General features: G+C 41.0%; 1 protein-coding gene across 2 annotated transcripts in view; it reads left to right on the top strand.

Moving 5' to 3' along the window:
* Positions 1-16,944, top strand: part of slc4a8 (solute carrier family 4 member 8) — a 34,090-nt gene that overhangs the window by 12,231 nt on the left and 4,915 nt on the right. For both annotated transcript variants that reach the window (XM_082532405.1, XM_082532406.1), the window contains exons 2-22: positions 610-691; positions 3,287-3,439; positions 3,877-4,012; positions 5,593-5,753; positions 9,102-9,278; positions 9,684-9,769; positions 10,565-10,722; positions 10,818-10,905; positions 11,000-11,146; positions 11,242-11,342; positions 13,003-13,177; positions 13,339-13,472; positions 13,597-13,842; positions 14,044-14,149; positions 14,526-14,687; positions 14,801-14,914; positions 15,012-15,173; positions 15,248-15,499; positions 15,677-15,745; positions 16,548-16,721; positions 16,810-16,941. In XM_082532405.1, the coding sequence (XP_082388531.1) occupies positions 610-691; positions 3,287-3,439; positions 3,877-4,012; positions 5,593-5,753; positions 9,102-9,278; positions 9,684-9,769; positions 10,565-10,722; positions 10,818-10,905; positions 11,000-11,146; positions 11,242-11,342; positions 13,003-13,177; positions 13,339-13,472; positions 13,597-13,842; positions 14,044-14,149; positions 14,526-14,687; positions 14,801-14,914; positions 15,012-15,173; positions 15,248-15,499; positions 15,677-15,745; positions 16,548-16,721; positions 16,810-16,941 (3,015 nt within the window). The remainder of the gene's footprint in view (positions 1-609; positions 692-3,286; positions 3,440-3,876; positions 4,013-5,592; positions 5,754-9,101; positions 9,279-9,683; positions 9,770-10,564; positions 10,723-10,817; positions 10,906-10,999; positions 11,147-11,241; positions 11,343-13,002; positions 13,178-13,338; positions 13,473-13,596; positions 13,843-14,043; positions 14,150-14,525; positions 14,688-14,800; positions 14,915-15,011; positions 15,174-15,247; positions 15,500-15,676; positions 15,746-16,547; positions 16,722-16,809; positions 16,942-16,944) is intronic.

Raw genomic sequence — 16,944 nt, 5'->3', positions numbered from 1 at the left:
CTGTAAACAGATACAATGGAGCAGTAGAGTTACTCCAAACATTTTGTAACATGTCTTGGGGCAATCTGCCCTTATTATCATAGGTCAGATACACTCACCATGAAAAACACACTGCATGTGAGCTAACTGCACTGTTTCTTAGAACAGCAACATCCTGCAGCAGTCTGCCAACAGATTCATCACCAATGGAAATGGCTCTTTGTTAATTTGATTTGATTTCCCCAGGACAGTAGAGCCTTGCACTCATACTCTTTTTACCTCTGCTGTGTGTGTGTGTGTGTGTGTGTGCTGCCGAGTGTGCACGCCTGCCTGTCCTCCTGCATGTGTCCATACCAGACATTCTAAGAATAACTTTCAGGAATTTGATGCTTCTTGTGGAAAAACTTCCTTTGCGGTGACAATAGCTTCTCCTTATCAGGAAACTTCTTGACTTAATAACCTTTAAAACTTTCTTTCAGGGCCTAATCTTTAAAGGCTGAAGACGATCAACATTTCCACCGAATCAATATGGCTACTAGAGACAAAGAGCATTGATTACACCAAAAAAAAAAAAAGTCAAAGCAGAATCATTATGCTTACATGTGTCTTTTTTATATCTGTGTCCATCAGAGGCCTGATGAGGAGGTGGTGGTAGATCAGGGAGGAACCAGCTCTGTGCTGAACATCCACTATGAGAAGGAAGAACTGGAAAGTGAGTAACTTGCAGATTTGTTGAAAGTTGCCCCCATGTGTAAAATACAGGGTCAGCAAGAATCCATCTGTCACAGTTTTGTTAAGATTTATTTTAGACTGTCTGACTTGTACTGCTGCAAGTATGACTTTCAGCGGTACCAAAAAAAGCATTCTCTGTAGTTGTACATGGACCACGTAGCCTTTTAACAACAGGCCTGATAACCTATAGTCCTGAAGTGCCGCCGAGCAGGACACCCAACATAAAAAAAATCCTCAAGAGGATAAAGATCTGATCCAGTAATCCACGACAAAGAAGGAAAATGTATTGTTTGTCCTGAATCTGATGTTCAGCCAGTGGATGGACTGTCCTCTCCAGCACCCTTGTGCACACCTTCTCGGGAAGGGCCAAGGGACGTGTTCAAGTTAGAACACGTCCCTTGGCCCTCCTCCTTAAAAAGGAGGACCAGCACCAAAGTATGCCAATCCAAGACCACAGTTTCCACCTTTCACATGATCTTGCAGAGGTTGCAGCCAAGACAGCCACACAACATCCAGCTCGTATCCAGCATAAGCACCAAGCTTATGGATATGGACACCAAGTTCTGATTTTACAATGTAAACCAAATTTTACAATATAAAAGAACACTTTCCTGAAACTATCGTTATTGCTTTCCAAAAGCTGAATTTACTCCCACTTTTTAGAAAGACTCAGCAGCCACACAGAAACATGTATGTTTATTTGGGGGGATGTGGGGGTGGTGGGTTGTTATTTTGGTGCATTATCTAAATGAACTTTTATTTCAGTGGTCAACTGAACATAAAAACTCTATATCTAAAAGCTCCAATCTGCTAAAAATTGCTTAAAAGTTTATTTGCTTTTTTGCAACCTGTATATATTGGCTCTACAGTATTAAACTGTATTAAAAAACGTAATTAAACTTAATCAGCTGGATCGCTGTGGCCCACTTTTACCTCTGACCACCCCCTCTCACTGCCTCACACTGAAGGCAACTCCAGAGTGGATTATACTCCAACCACTCACCAGGAGACCGGTTCCAGAACCCAGTCTGTATCCTGAGGTGTTCCCAATTATATCTAGCTGTATATCAGTCTCACACACTCGTTTGGGTCCTTTGTCCATAATACAAGTAATCTTATATGTCTCAAGAACCAGTTTCAGCAGAATGGGATCAGACAACCAAAGCCCCCACCTTTGAGCACTTCCTGATCCACATTGCACCAGATCCGTATGGCTAACTATTTAGAGTACACTCCTAACGGGTTGCCAGCCTGTTGCAGGCCCAACTTAGTGAGACAGACATACTCATATCTAATTTAGAATCACCAATTAACCCAACTCGACTAACTGGATGTTCTCGGACTGTAGTAGGAACCCAGAGTTAGCCCACACAGACATGAGAAGAGCAGGCAAACTTCAAGCCCCAGCCAGATGGTAGTTTCAAACCCAGCACTGCTAACATTGTTGCTGTGAGGCAGCAATGCTAACAGTGTAGTGTAGTGGTTAACATATTTGCCCGCCAAGTGGAAAATGAGACCAATGTAGGATCTGGATCTCTGGCTGGAAATGAACCAATAACCTCCTGCTTGCCAAACAAATGTATGAAGTCCTGCACTACGCTATGCTGAGTTGACCAGATGCTGATCAATAACGTGTGTCCATGAGTGCCTGCATGTACGTTCACTCATATTCAAAAATAATAAAATTCATATGTCTTATGCAGAATTATTCTCTCAAAATGTTTAAAATCTATTTGTGTAAGCCTGTTGTTTATTTATTTATTCAAAAAGACTAATATTCAAATAAAGCTCCAGTATATACAGTGTCACATGCAATCAGTCTCTTGGTTATCACACCACGCTGTTTTTGAAATTGAATCCACTAATGATAATTAATGATGGCAACAGTCAAGACTAATATAGGACAGGAAGGGTGTTGTTTTCTCATTTTCCCCGTGGAGTTTAACACCTATGCCTGAGTTTAATGGCTTTCACTTTTATCCTGCATGCTGAGAAATCATAGGACACATTATTCCTTCATGTTTTTCCCCTCTCAGTGTTTGAAGATAATTCTTTTTCCAAGTGCTAAATGCTCTTAATATTGCGGGTAAACTTAAAAATACCTGTAGAGAGTAAACTAATTGCACAAAAACAGGTCACATAGTCTCTAGTCAAATCTTGTAAAATTACTGAAGCTCTCTCAAGATAACCATCAGTTTTAAATTTTGGTTGCAAATCTTCACCACACAGCAATCAATTGACAGCAGGAGCAAAAACCTCTTCATTGTGAGTCCCTTTGGTCTAACGGGAGCTCTCCTTGTTTCATGTTTATTAAATAAATTAACAATAAAAATAGAACTTATGAAGACATCTTGCATCTCGGATTAGCCTATTTGCATAATAACTACTTGTTTTGTCAATCCACTAAACTCCTTACAGTCTTTTCATCAGATAAAATGAAGTTAAACTAAAGTGCATTAATAATGTGCAACTAATGAAACAGCCTGTGTGACATTAAAATGCTCGCATGTTTACTTGATAATCAAATATACTTTCTTTTAATTTTTCTTGTCTTTTTTTTTTGCATTGTTTTCAGGTCACAGGACTCTGTTCGTTGGGGTCCGGATGCCCAGGCAGAGCCATCGTCACCACAAAGGTCATGGTTCCCGCCACCGCAAGAGAGACAGAAGGGCAAGCAGCATTGCAGCACAACAAAGCGAGGAGAATGAGACAACCAGTTCTAGTCATGGTAGCGCATACAGAAACAAACACATCAGAATTTTTCTTAGGCTACCCCATTACTTAAAGTGTTTTACAGTTTAGATGCATTATTTTGATTATTTTGGCTCATATAGTCATTCACCAATCAGATGGAGCCATATAGTGACTTGCTAACAGGACCAGCACCCATAGAGTAGGTAGTGGTTGTTAAACAAAGCCTATCAATATTGTGGGCACTTCACACATGCAGGACTCCAGGCTGAAATTGACAAACCACTAATTAGCTAACACAGAACAGGAACAAATCAGCATGCTGCACATGTGTACAAATGTGTGTTAAAGTATGTATGCATGTGGGCTCAGAAGCCATTAAAAGGCATGTAAGGACAGAGTAAGAAATGTTGTGTTTTGGAAAGTCTTTTGAGAACCTACAGGTCACCTCTCCTTCCTCCCACACATCACCAGACACACCATCCCAGCGGGTCCAGTTCATTCTAGGCAATGAGGAGGACGCTGAACACGTGTCCCATGAGCTGTTCACCGAGCTGGATGAGATCTGTGTCAAGGATGGCAAGGATGCTGAGTGGAAAGAAACAGCCAGGTCAGGATATCTCCTCAGGGAGCTGTTGGTAACAGTGCTTAGCAATAAGGTTTCTGACAGCCTGGCAGCTCTACAGCGGCACTAATATGAAGAGGGAAGTCTACAAGAGGTAGTTACACTTAAAGCTCGCTGAAGGTTAGCTCAAGGTGAAAAGATCAAAAGCCGTGAGTCAAACAAATATGGCTTATTTGTGCTGTTCAAATGCCAAATCTAAGTTTCTCATGCTCACTTTTTTTTATTTGGTGGTGTGAACCACTGTACAAGAGATTTAAAGCACATCTATGCGTGGGAAAGAAAAACAGCTTTCTATTTAAAGTTGAATACTCCCTCTACACTTAACCTGAAGAAGAAGTGTATTCATCATACTTCAAGGAACTCCTTTAAAAAGACCCGACGTGAGTCAAGCAGTCCCTATTATAGCCACGGCTGGGAAAGCATAGCATCTGTTCTCAAGGGCCTTTGGTTTCAGTTCTTACCTAAAGGTTTTAAGTCTCTGCATCAGCAACTCCTGCTGGACAAACCAGCAACTTGTGTGGTAGCTCACTGTCCTCCGTGTGTGAGAGGTCAACTCTAAATATTTACAAGATATTTTGGAAACAGAAAATCAGTATAATATCATGTAGCAGTGGAGCAGTAACAAGGAAATTGGAAGCAAAAAAAACAACAATGACACAACGTGACAGATTTTCCGTTTTGTGTCTTTTTTGACAAATTAATAACTCAAGAATAAAACTGGAGCTCCAACAACAGAAAGATTAAAGCCCAAACAACACCCATAGAATTAAATCATTAAAAATAAATAAATAAATAAAACATTTATCATATGATTTTTATTTTAACTAATACTTTATTTAAATATTCCTAATGTCTGCAATCATAAAACTAAAAAACAGTTATAAAATAAATTACACTGTACACTGAACCCACATTATCCACACATATAGAGCGACACTATATGTGCTCTAACAGCCCTAAACAGCCCAAATACATTGAAGTTATATATCTGCAACTAGAATGAGACCAAAAAGCCAGAGGAGACTGAACAATGGGCTAACGGTGCCCTTTACAATCAAGCTCTGATTGCAGAGCTACTGCAGGAGTCAGGTTAATGCTTTGTTCAAAAGCACTAATCAGGTGAGGAACATTTTATCTGCTGGGAGACGATGTACAGCAAATGTACCAAGTGGGGACTTTTGTAGAAAACTGACAGTAGATATACTTAGGAATAAATTATACTATTGACCTTCTAAAAAATGCAAAAATGAAGAAGTGATAGAAATGCTGTTTGTTTTTTTAATGGTAGCTGAAAAGAAGCTTTTGCTAAAGCAAACATTTCTTTACATGTTATTCTTTATCCACAGTAACAGCTTGTTTTGGCTCAGCTGTTGTCATTTAAATGACACTTTGTCAATTTATAAGATTGAAATTATGTTCTTAAGTTTTATAAAAATAATTAAGCCTTTGTATGGTAGCCTTTGTAATCAATATAGCGAATTAAACAGAAGGAAAAAATCATAATAATAATACTTCACATGTGCTCCAACTTGCAAGTTGCTAAATAACATCTCTTTATGCTGCAGATGGCTGAAGTTTGAGGAAGATGTGGAGGACGGTGGAGAAAGGTGGAGCAAGCCTTACGTTGCTACGCTTTCCCTCCACAGTCTATTTGAGCTGCGCAGTTGCATTATCAACGGCAGCGTATTGCTTGACATGCATGCTGACTGCATTGAAGAGATCGCAGGTGAGAACACTTGTATGTTAATATGACTCTACCCGAGTGCTCTATATAAGAAGGCAGGTTCAGACTCATTATTAAGGGCGAAACAAAACTTATTATTGGTCTTTATCATGTGCTGTTTTCTCATGTTTGGCATATAATTGTGGTCAGAAGTTTATATACACCCATTATGGGCATGAAGGTCATGGTCATTCTGAACTTAATTATTTCTTTGAAGTGTTCTTTTTCCAGGATGGAATCATTTCACTGCATACATCTTTAATGACTTTAAAAAACAAGGATTGCTGTTTGTTTGTTTTGTTTTGTATTTTCTCTAATTTACCGGGTCAAAAGTGTACACACACACACACACACACACACACACACACACACACACACACACACACACACACACACAGCATTTGTTTCAATGCTCCCTAGTCTGTTGAATCTTGACCAGTTGCTTTTGGTAGCCATTACAGTTTTTTACAGCAGCTAGGACACATTTCCCAATACTTAGGTCACTTTTGCAAAACTCTTCACACAATCCTCCTAACTGACCGTCAGCTTGGCAAAACAGTTCATTTCACATTCAAAATGCACTACAACTACCAAAACACTTTATTCAGGTCTCAAATAAACTCATTCTTCCAGAACACTAGCAAAGGTTGACAGCCGACAAACACACTTTGTCACCCACAAAACAATGACCTAAAAAACACTAACAACATGTAGCATTACACAGTGTTTTCCTGTGTAAAACAAGGACACATCTCTGTTTATAATTTCAATATATGTTACTGGAATGAATCAGACATCATGCAGAATTCGTTAATATTTGTTTATGTATTTTTATTTTTTTGCACTAAGTAATCCCAAAATACAAGAATTTGTATACACACCATCCACTGATACACATACAATAGTAATGCTATTCTACTCGGTCTTCTCCATTTGGCCACAGGTTCTCATCCACATCACATCTTATGTCATCTAGGGAAATACACCTAGGACAGAATCTTCTGGCATGCCAGAATTGAAGGAGTTGAAAAATTGAAGGAGTAACACCTGTGTAGATGTTCATCTACAATGAGAATAAGCTGTGGCTGGTTAAACTGCATTTTTAGATTTAAAATATGTTTCAATAAAATATTGCTGTTGGATTTTGCTGTCTTTTCAAGTTTTGCATTGTGTTATTGTTTTGGCCATAAGTTTAACAGTTTTGAAAACAGTATGTAAGCACATGCAAAATGTCCTGTCCGTACAAAGATTTTTGGCAGTTGTTGTGTCTGAGTGAGAAGATAATTCATGAAATTTGAGAGATGTAGTCATTGAATGCATTTTGTGCCAAAACAATGATAACTGGTCCTCAGTTTAGCCCACATAGACTTCTGTTGTGCTCACTGTGTGAGGAGTTTTGCAAACGTGACCTAAGTATTGGGAAATGTGTCCTAGCGTCTGTGAAAAACTGTAATGTTAGCTGCTTTATCCATTCCAAAACCAGTTTTGACATGTGTTTGGGATCAGTGCTTTGTTGGCACACCCAGTTGTCAGTTGTGTTTACCATCTAGCTGTTGGAGGTAGTCCTCCTTTTTCATTAACCCATCTGCTTTGTGTAACATATCAGCTCCAGAGCATGATGCTACTACCACCTTGCTTGACAGCTGGTACAGTGTTCTTATGTTTGAAAACCTCACCTTTATTCCTCCAAACATACCTCTTATCATTTTGGCCCAATAGCTCAATCTTTGTCTCCTCTGACAATAAAACTTTTGTCCAGAAAACTTTTATGTGGAAAGCTAGAAATTCAGTCAAGCTTTAAGGTGTTGATTTTGGAGCAGAAGCTTCTTTCTAGGTTGGCACACTCTCAGCCCACAGAGAGTAAAACTCACTTCACTGTAGTAAGTGACGCTGGTCTTCCGGTAGTTTCTGGTTCATGGCAGGCTTGAACCTCGGTGATTCCTGAGTTATATGTGAACATGAAATTTCCTCTCATCTGAGGGTGACGGTTTGGGTGGTAACAAAAGAGGTGACATGTCAAAATAACTTGTATTTACAATTGTTTGAACCGATGATCTTGGAATCTCTAGTTGTTCAAAAATGGCTCCAAGAGATCTTCCCAACTTTTCCATTGGTCTGCATATTGGCCTGTCTAATAGTCCCATTGTCAGTAATCCATCCATCCATCCGCTACCGCTTATCCTTTTCAGGGTCGCGGGGGGCGCTGGAGCTGATCCCAGCTGTCATAGGGCGAGAGGCGGGGTACGCTCTGGACAGGTCGCCAATTTGTCACAGAGCCAACACACAGGGACAGACAACCATTCGCACTCACATTCATTCACACCTAGTGGCAATTTTAGATTATCCAATTCACCTATCCCCACAAGCTGCATGTCTTTGGACGGTGGGAGGAAGCCGGAGTACCCGGAGGGAACCCACGCAAACACGGGGAGAACATGCAAACTCCACACAGAAAGACCCCGGCCTGATGGTGGAATTGAACTCAGGACCTTCTTGCTGTGCGGCAACGGTGCTAACCACCGTGCTGCACAAATTCAACCTTATACCATTTATTTGTCTGTTTTTCTCCACCTTGCTCTATAGAGCCAGTTCTTTAGCTCATGTTACTTTTGTTACTATGAATCAGACTGTAGCCTTGTCAGAATGCCTGCTAGTTGTAATCCAAGAAGAACAACATACACGAACGACTATATTCTTTTGGACTCAGAAACACAGTTTGCTTCTCTTATGGTAACTTTGCAGAACAACCAGCCTAGTTCTAGGCAGCACATCAAGCTGCAGTTTGTGTAATAAACCTGAGCCGAAATTGTATTGCTGTCAGCACCTGTACACCTGGATTTTACTTGGAAATTGCAGCTGAAACTGTGATTGCATAAAATCTACTTTGATCCAAACTCATTTGCATGCAAGTAATAAACTTTGCACCTTCATTTATTTATGCATACTCATGACTGGATGAGGTAATTATGCACATCATGCAAACAAACACACACACACACACACACACACACACACATAAACAAAAATAACAAGAACAAGAACAAGAACAAGTGAGTAAGCAAGGCCTGATAAAGTGCAGAAGCGGTAAGAAAGATGGAGAGATGCTGATTATTCTGCAGTTTCATGTGGACAGATATTGACATAACCCTTTAAACTTTCACCTTCTGTTCAACAGTGAAAGATGTCTGACCAGATTGGCTTGTATTTGTTTTAAAAGCAGCGGTTACATAAAATTAACATGTGTTCCATAAATCAAGGAGGGTATAATGTTGAGACATTATGATTTGATGTGGAACACCAACGCTCTGATCATACTAAACTCTGGGTTTATGAGTTTGACCTGCGTTGCAGACATGGTACTGGACCACCAGGAGGCATCCAATGAGCTGGATGACAGCGTAAGAGTGAGGGTTCGTGAGGCGCTGCTCAAGAGACACCACCACCAAAACGAGAAGAAGAAGAATTTGATTCCCATTGTACGCTCCATCACAGAGGGAGCACGCAAACAGTCAGAACCTCATCTGATTGGTGAGTTTGATGGTGGATGTCACACACAAGCGCATCCTGACTTGTGCTCTCTACATCAAAGTAGAAGTCATGTCTTGATATAGGGCTGAAATTGGCTTTTTTTGGGGGGGGGGGTACTTTGGCTGTGTGCTGAGGGGCCTTGATTGGGTTTTTAATTGTAATATTAATTAAGATTTTCAGTTCAAATTATAGTCAGGGTAAAAATACATAAAAATACATGAAAAGTAAGTATTGATTTGATTTGATTAAAGTAAGTCAGACTGCATAACAAACATATATTTCTTTCAGGGCGATATATTTTTTTATTCATCGTTGTTAGTTTGGACTTGGCACAACAACTATCATATTTACTGACTCTGAATCATTTGTCTCCTTCCATCACACATGCACATAAACACCCTGCAGGGTCAGCCACGTCTCCCCAGCCTATTCAATCCAACGAAGCAGCTAAGAACGGTGGACAGGACAGCACTCAGGTGGACCTGAGTAAGGTAAACAAGCAGGCTGTAGAGCAAATGTTGCATTTCTTTAGATGAATGCTATTAAAAAAAACCCCAGAATACTTGTAAATATGATTATGCTAAACAACAACAACAGATCTTATTTTGTGTGTGTGTGTGGGGGGGGGGGGGGGGGGGGGGGGGGCTCTCAGCTCTGAGAATGCACTGGAGACCTGAACTGGGATGCTGTAAATATAATGAGAAACAATTGTGTCACATAGTGCCCCCTACAGTGGAACAACACACGGCAGTAGCCCATCAATAAAGGTACTTTTAGAGCCTCCCAAAGGGTTGCCATAGCAGATGCCCTTTCTTACTCAACACTCCCATTTATCCAGGCTTGTAACCCCCTGAGGTTGGGTTTTTGTGTTTCCTCTTAGTATCAAACAAGAGGTTTTTCCACATGTAAGGCAAATGTGATAACCACAACAACACAGAGCCACTAACAGCAGTCCACCAACGAAAGACTAAAAAGCAGTGCCATAAAGCCACAGACAAAGGTTTCCAATGAGCACTGGACCTGCTCGGTTCTCTACAGTTAAGTTAGTTATTACAGTAAATCAATAAACAACACGCTAAAGAGAAGAAAATTAAGGACATTAATTCTGGGCAGACAAGTTACAATAGCATAGAAAAGAAAACTGGAGACAAATGAAGAATAGATATACAAAAATTCACAAACAACGTTTTTAAATACCGTAACAAAAATCCCAATCGACTTACATCATAACATCAACATTGAGATCAAATCCTGTACTGATATTTGCATCTGTCCTGTCTGAACAGGTGGATCTGCACTTCATGAAAAAGATCCCAGAGGGTGCAGAGGCTTCCAATGTGCTGGTGGGAGAGCTGGACTTCCTGGAGAGGCCTATTGTAGCCTTTGTGCGCCTTTCCCCTGCTGTGCTGCTCACTGGACTTACAGAGGTGCCCATACCGACCAGGTAGACAGCTGCAGCTCCCTGCTTTAATCATAAAATCAAATTCAATATTCCAGAAACTCTTTATAAACTGAAATTCATCTGCTGACAAATATTAGGTTCCTCTTCATACTTCTTGGCCCTGATGGGAAGGCTCAGCAATACCATGAAATCGGTCGCTCCATGGCAACCATCATGACAGATGAGGTAAGCACTCTGTCAATCAAAATAAATCTGAGCATCTCTCTTGCAGGTATAAAGAGGCTGAGTTTTCTATTTCTTTTGCTTTTTTCTGTACCAGATTTTTCATGATGTAGCATATAAGGCAAAGGACAGAAGTGACCTTCTAGCGGGAATAGATGAGTTTCTAGACCAAGTAACTGTCCTGCCACCAGGAGAGTGGGACCCCTCAATCCGTATTGAACCCCCAAAAAAGGTCCCATCTCAGGTACATAGCTGCAGTCAATTAAAGATATTTGTACAATGAAAATTTATAACTGTTGGTTCAGTGTATCATAATTTTGCATTCCTTGATATCTGCAGGAGAAAAGGAAGATGCCTGGAGTCCCTAATGGCACCGTCTGTCAGGAAGAGGAAGAGCTGCATGCTGAACACCACGGGCCAGAACTGCAGAGAACTGGAAGGTTTGCCCAGACTTCTTGCTTCTGTAATGGTGACTGTAGAAGGCATATTCAGACAGCAGGGTGTTTTCCCCCAGAAATGTAACCCTTAAAACAGCTTGCAGTTAGGTGCCTTAATGGATGTGTTGCAGCCTGGGCCTGAGTTTAGCACTCTTCACTGTGTTCCCATTTGCTCCGGTCACGAAATCTAAATTTGGATTTGTGAGGAACAGACAAGTGACAATTACCAGTGCGAATGTGACAGCCTGAAGGAAACTGAAGACGAAAACATTTTACTTTATTCTTTAAAGAAAAGGTTGTCTTTGAAATCTTCTTTCTCAACAAGATTCTTTTTATCTTTTCTATTTACATCCCACACACCACAATTTTTAGTGAGGTACCAAAAAAAGTTCCATTTTATTAAAATAAAGGTTAGTACAATCACATCTTGTCCATTTTGTCTACAACAATCATTTACAGGCAACTTCATTTTAACCCATTTTTTTCTTCTGATCATCATGTTATCAATTGTCCAAATTAATCTTAAAGTAATAACTTGAATTTAGAAAATAGTAGCAACTATCATGCCAAGAGTTAAATTAGATGACTATAATGTCCATTTGTGTGTTAGCTGTGTAGCTTGAGCCAGGAGCTGTTTATCTCAGTTTAGCATAAAAGACTGAACCTTTGAGAGGTAGATGAATAAAATTTTGTTGTTCTCATCCAGCAGCAAATGTGCACATTTTCCACAGTGCAATCTGAATTCTACACAGCATAAAAAGTCACTTGAATGCTGAACACGTGACGATCACAGGCTCCCTCCTTAGAACTGCGGACTGTTTGGAGGAGGTCATGACAGAGAGTGTTGCGCTACAAGTCTAAACTGCTGCTAAACTACTGATAAACTTGCCCTGCTGAGCCACTCAAGGCCTTTATGGTGGCTCCAGATCTTTTGCAGGTGTCTTTCCTCAGCACTTTTCCTATTTACATTAACACAATAACTTGAAATTATTGTGATTTTATTGTGAGGCTGTTTCAAATGTTTGATACAGCACCGATTAAAGTTGAAGAGTGCCAAGATGCTGCTATGGCTCATAGGTTGTAGGTCAATTAGGTGACTTATTACAGCAAGGAGCTGTGATCTGTCACACACCACAATCCCAGTGAACCTTTCTACAACACCACAGAGCCACTAGAAGCAGCCATTAGACTTGAGGACTATAAAGCAGTGCCACAAAGCCGTTACACTTGCTAGTTTCACTATAGTTAAGCTAGTTATTTCAGTAATTCAATAAGTACCATGCTGCTTCCTTACTCACTAGGGCCTGGTACAGCAGGTAGTTACACGTTTGATTTGGCTGATTTTTTCCCCTTGTTTTTTTTTTTTCCATTTTTTTACACTGAATGTCGTTCCTGACCCAACCCCAGATCAAACAGGGGACATGTTGCTCGTTAGGCAAATGTTAGTACCAGTTTCCCCCCTTTCTTTAAGTGTCCCAAGTCCATGTACTGTACTATTCTTTGCCTTGATGTGTTTTTGCAAATACAAAAAAAAACAACAAAAAAATAGAACTGTTTCTGAAAATATTCCATGCTCATCATGTTCATGCAGTGAGGATATGTCATGTTAAACTGTCTTTGTTTACTGAACTAGTCCTCTTCTTTCCATATGTGCTGCGATCAGGTTATTTGGTGGTCTGATCCTGGACATCAAGAGGAAAGCTCCATTCTATTGGAGTGATTTTAAGGATGGTGTCAGCCTCCAGTGTGTGGCCTCCTTCCTCTTCCTCTACTGTGCCTGCATGTCTCCTGTCATCACCTTCGGGGGACTGCTGGGGGAGGCGACAGAAGGACGTATTGTAAGAGCTTAAACACACTCAAGGACACATTCACAGTACTATATTGTAGTTATATACTGCCGTGTCTTTAGGCCATTACTACCACAGCATCAAGACTGAATGTTACTGAAGATTGTGTAGCAAAGGTTACAGGCTCTCTGCATTTGCAACATATGTTGTAGAGCGCCATTGAGTCCTTATTTGGTGCGTCTATGACTGGAGTAGCCTACTCGCTGTTTGCTGGTCAGCCTCTCACCATCCTGGGCAGCACAGGTCCTGTTCTTGTGTTTGAGAAAATCCTCTTCAAATTCTGCAAGTATGTACAGGACTCACAACAGCTTCCTTGTGACATCATTATCGCCAAAATGACATTTGTCCCTGTTCCCCGCTGTGCTCTAACTTTAGTCTCTTCTCTCATTTCCTCTCCTCTCCTCTTTCAGGGACTACGACCTTTCTTATCTGTCGCTGCGGACTTGCATAGGCTTATGGACAGCCCTGCTGTGTTTACTGTTGGTTGCCACAGATGCTAGTTCCCTGGTGTGCTACATCACTCGTTTCACAGAGGAGGCCTTTGCTGCCCTCATCTGCCTCATCTTCATCTATGAGGCTTTGGAAAAACTGTTTCACCTGGGAGAACTCTACCCTTACAACGCATACAGTGATTTGGACAAGCTCACCCTGGCATAGTCAGTAACTCAATTTCCTCGAGAGTTTACCAGAATGTTTACGCTGTAGCTTTTTCACTGCTCGTTCTTTTTTTGCTGATCACTTTCCTGCTTTCCTCATCTTATGCTTGACTTGTTCTGACTACTGAAGAAAAAAAACACATTTTTGTGAGCTGATGTATAGTTCAATTCATTGTGTGTGTTATGCGTCTTTGTCTGTAGCTGTAAGTGTGCAGAACCTGATAATCCAAGTAATGAAACCGTGGAAATTTGGACTGAGAGAAACATCACAGCCTCTGCTGTACCCTGGACCAACCTGACTGTCAAGGTAACGTAACTATGTGGGAACACACATCTAATGAAGTCTAATGTTGATATAACTTTCATAATAGCACTTGCCACATTTGTTCCAGCTTGTTTACTTTCCCAACTTGTTAACATTCAACTAACCCCCTCACCTTCCAATGTGCAGCCGACCTCACTTAAGGATCTTTGCAAACACTGACAAGGAGACTTCAATTAAACTCTCGCTGCTGTGTGTTTAGCTAAGCACACCAAAGGCCATTTTGTTTGTCTGTTTTATGTCTTTTTTATGCTCTGTAGACTCTTCCAGTCCGCCACATAATTCTGATAAAACAGTTTTATGTGATGCATGAATGAATGTGATGCATTTATTGTAATAGGATCTCTGTTCATCTCTGTAGGAGTGTATCAGTCTGCACGGCCACTTTGTTGGGACAGCATGCGGTCACCATGGCCCCTACACCCCAGATGTCCTTTTCTGGTCTGCTATCTTGTTCTTTTCAACGTTCTTCATGTCTGCCTTTCTCAAACAATTCAAGACTAGCCGTTATTTCCCCACTAAGGTAACTAACCACATCATGAGTAATAGATTAGTAGGCACTGGCAATAGCATTAAAACTTATTGCATTGTGTTAATGATCATTAATCTCGTAGCCTTGTTGTCTCTTCTGCTCAGGTGCGGTCTATGATCAGTGATTTTGCAGTGTTTCTTACCATTGTTTTTATGGTCCTGATTGACTTTGCCATTGGAGTACCCTCCCAAAAGCTGAATGTGCCAAGCAAATTCCAGGTATAGAGGAACTGTATAACTTGCACTTCATGATATAAAACCATTGAGGATGATTAGCTGCATTATTGCATTATATTTCTGGTAATTACCTCTTCAGCCTACCAGAGATGATCGTGGTTGGTTCATCAATCCAATAGGGCGAAATCCATGGTGGACAGCTTTGGTTGCATCGATTCCTGCTCTTCTCTGTACGATCCTCATCTTCATGGACCAACAAATAACTGCCGTTATAGTCAACCGCAAAGAGCACAAACTACTGGTAAGACAACATTTTTTTAATCATATTCAAATAAGTCCTGAAGCTTTTCTGATTTTCGGACTTCTGCGATACAGAAAGGCTGTGGGTACCATCTGGACCTGCTGATGGTGGGAGTGATGCTGGCCGTATGCTCCATCATGGGCTTGCCCTGGTTCGTGGCAGCCACTGTCTTGTCGATCTCTCATGTCAATAGTCTGAAGCTGGAGTCAGAGAGCTCAGCTCCAGGGGAGCAGCCTCGCTTCCTGGGGATCAGAGAACAGAGACTTACTGGCCTGGTCATCTTCCTGCTCATGGGCTTATCTGTATTCATGACTAGAGCCCTCAAGGTTAGTCAGAGAAGCTATATAATGGTGGCCCCCTCTGGTGTATTACACATGAATCAGATGTGCAATATACCTACTATGACAAGAAATATCTGCTGTAAAAAAAAAAATATAATACTTATAATGGAAGTTAATGGATAAATTAGCTGATAAAAATATAATGTCTGTTTGTTTTTTCAGCTCATTCCTATGCCAGTGTTGTATGGTGTTTTCCTCTACATGGGAGTGTCTTCATTAAAAGGCATCCAGGTGAGGAACTATGCAGCATGATTGTGCAGTTGACACAAAAACAAAATATACTGTGATTATGATTATTTAGAAAGCTCTCCTTCCTTTAATCTGGTGGCAGCTGAAGGCGCCTTGTCCTGGTGTGATTGAATACGCCAGCCATTGCACAGATTGCCGATCCACCACACGACTAACACAGAGAGACAGGCAACCACTCATTCTCCAATCCTTACATGCAGCCAAATTAAATAACCAATTGATCTAACAAGCATGTTTTTGGACTGTGGAAGGAAACACGCACAGACACAGTAGAACATGCAGACTCCACGCAGACTGGTCTTTGCCAGTGAGGAGGTTCAAACCAGGAAAAAGTGGTTACTCCGGCCCCTTCTCGATGCATGCTGCTGTATATATTAACACTCTGATGAACACATCAGGAGCTCCTCGGGGTTCGGTATCTTGCCCAAGGATATTTTGGCATGCAGACTGTTTTTGGAGAATGTCTGAAACAATACTACACTATGAATAACGTACTTCCAAAAAAAAAACCCCCCCAAAAAACACCAACTCTGACTCAAAACTGCAAAATAATTAAAACTGTTCTCTTGTCCTCTCTTGCTGGATGCCCCCTGCTGCACCCTTGCCTTTTCTAATTATAATGCTGTTGCAATTAATCATGGCCTGACAGTTTATTGTCTGAACTAACCAGATGCATTCATTCTTTTTCCATATTCACCATCTGTCTCTTTGCTTTGCTCTCATTAATTTGTTCTCTCCTTTGCCAACTTCCATAACACCTGCTTTCATCTTTACCACTTCTCAGTTCTTTGACCGTCTGAAACTGTTTGGTATGCCGGCGAAGCACCAGCCAGATTTCATCTACCTGCGACACGTTCCCTTGAGAAAGGTGCATCTGTTTACTGTCACCCAGCTCACGTGTCTGGTGCTTCTCTGGGTCATTAAGACATCACCGGCGGCCATAGTCTTCCCCATGATGGTGAGTTGACCACAACCATTCCGTCTTACCTAGTGGAGCCGTATCTTCTGTTTAAACACCGAGCCTGTTCGTCTGCCTTTTTCTGCAGGTGTTGGCTCTGGTTTTCATCCGCAAGGTGTTGGACTTGTGTTTCTCCAAGCGAGAGCTAAGCTATCTAGATGACCTAATGCCCGAGTGGAAGAAAAAAAATCTTGACGATGCCTCGAAAAAGATTGAAGAGGTA

The sequence above is a fragment of the Aulonocara stuartgranti genome (genome assembly GCF_965226115.1).
Source record: "Aulonocara stuartgranti genome assembly, chromosome: 5".
Lineage (NCBI taxonomy): Eukaryota > Metazoa > Chordata > Actinopteri > Cichliformes > Cichlidae > Aulonocara > Aulonocara stuartgranti.
Note: the sequence above shows the minus strand (reverse complement) of the source record. Positions and strands in the feature narration are given on the sequence as shown.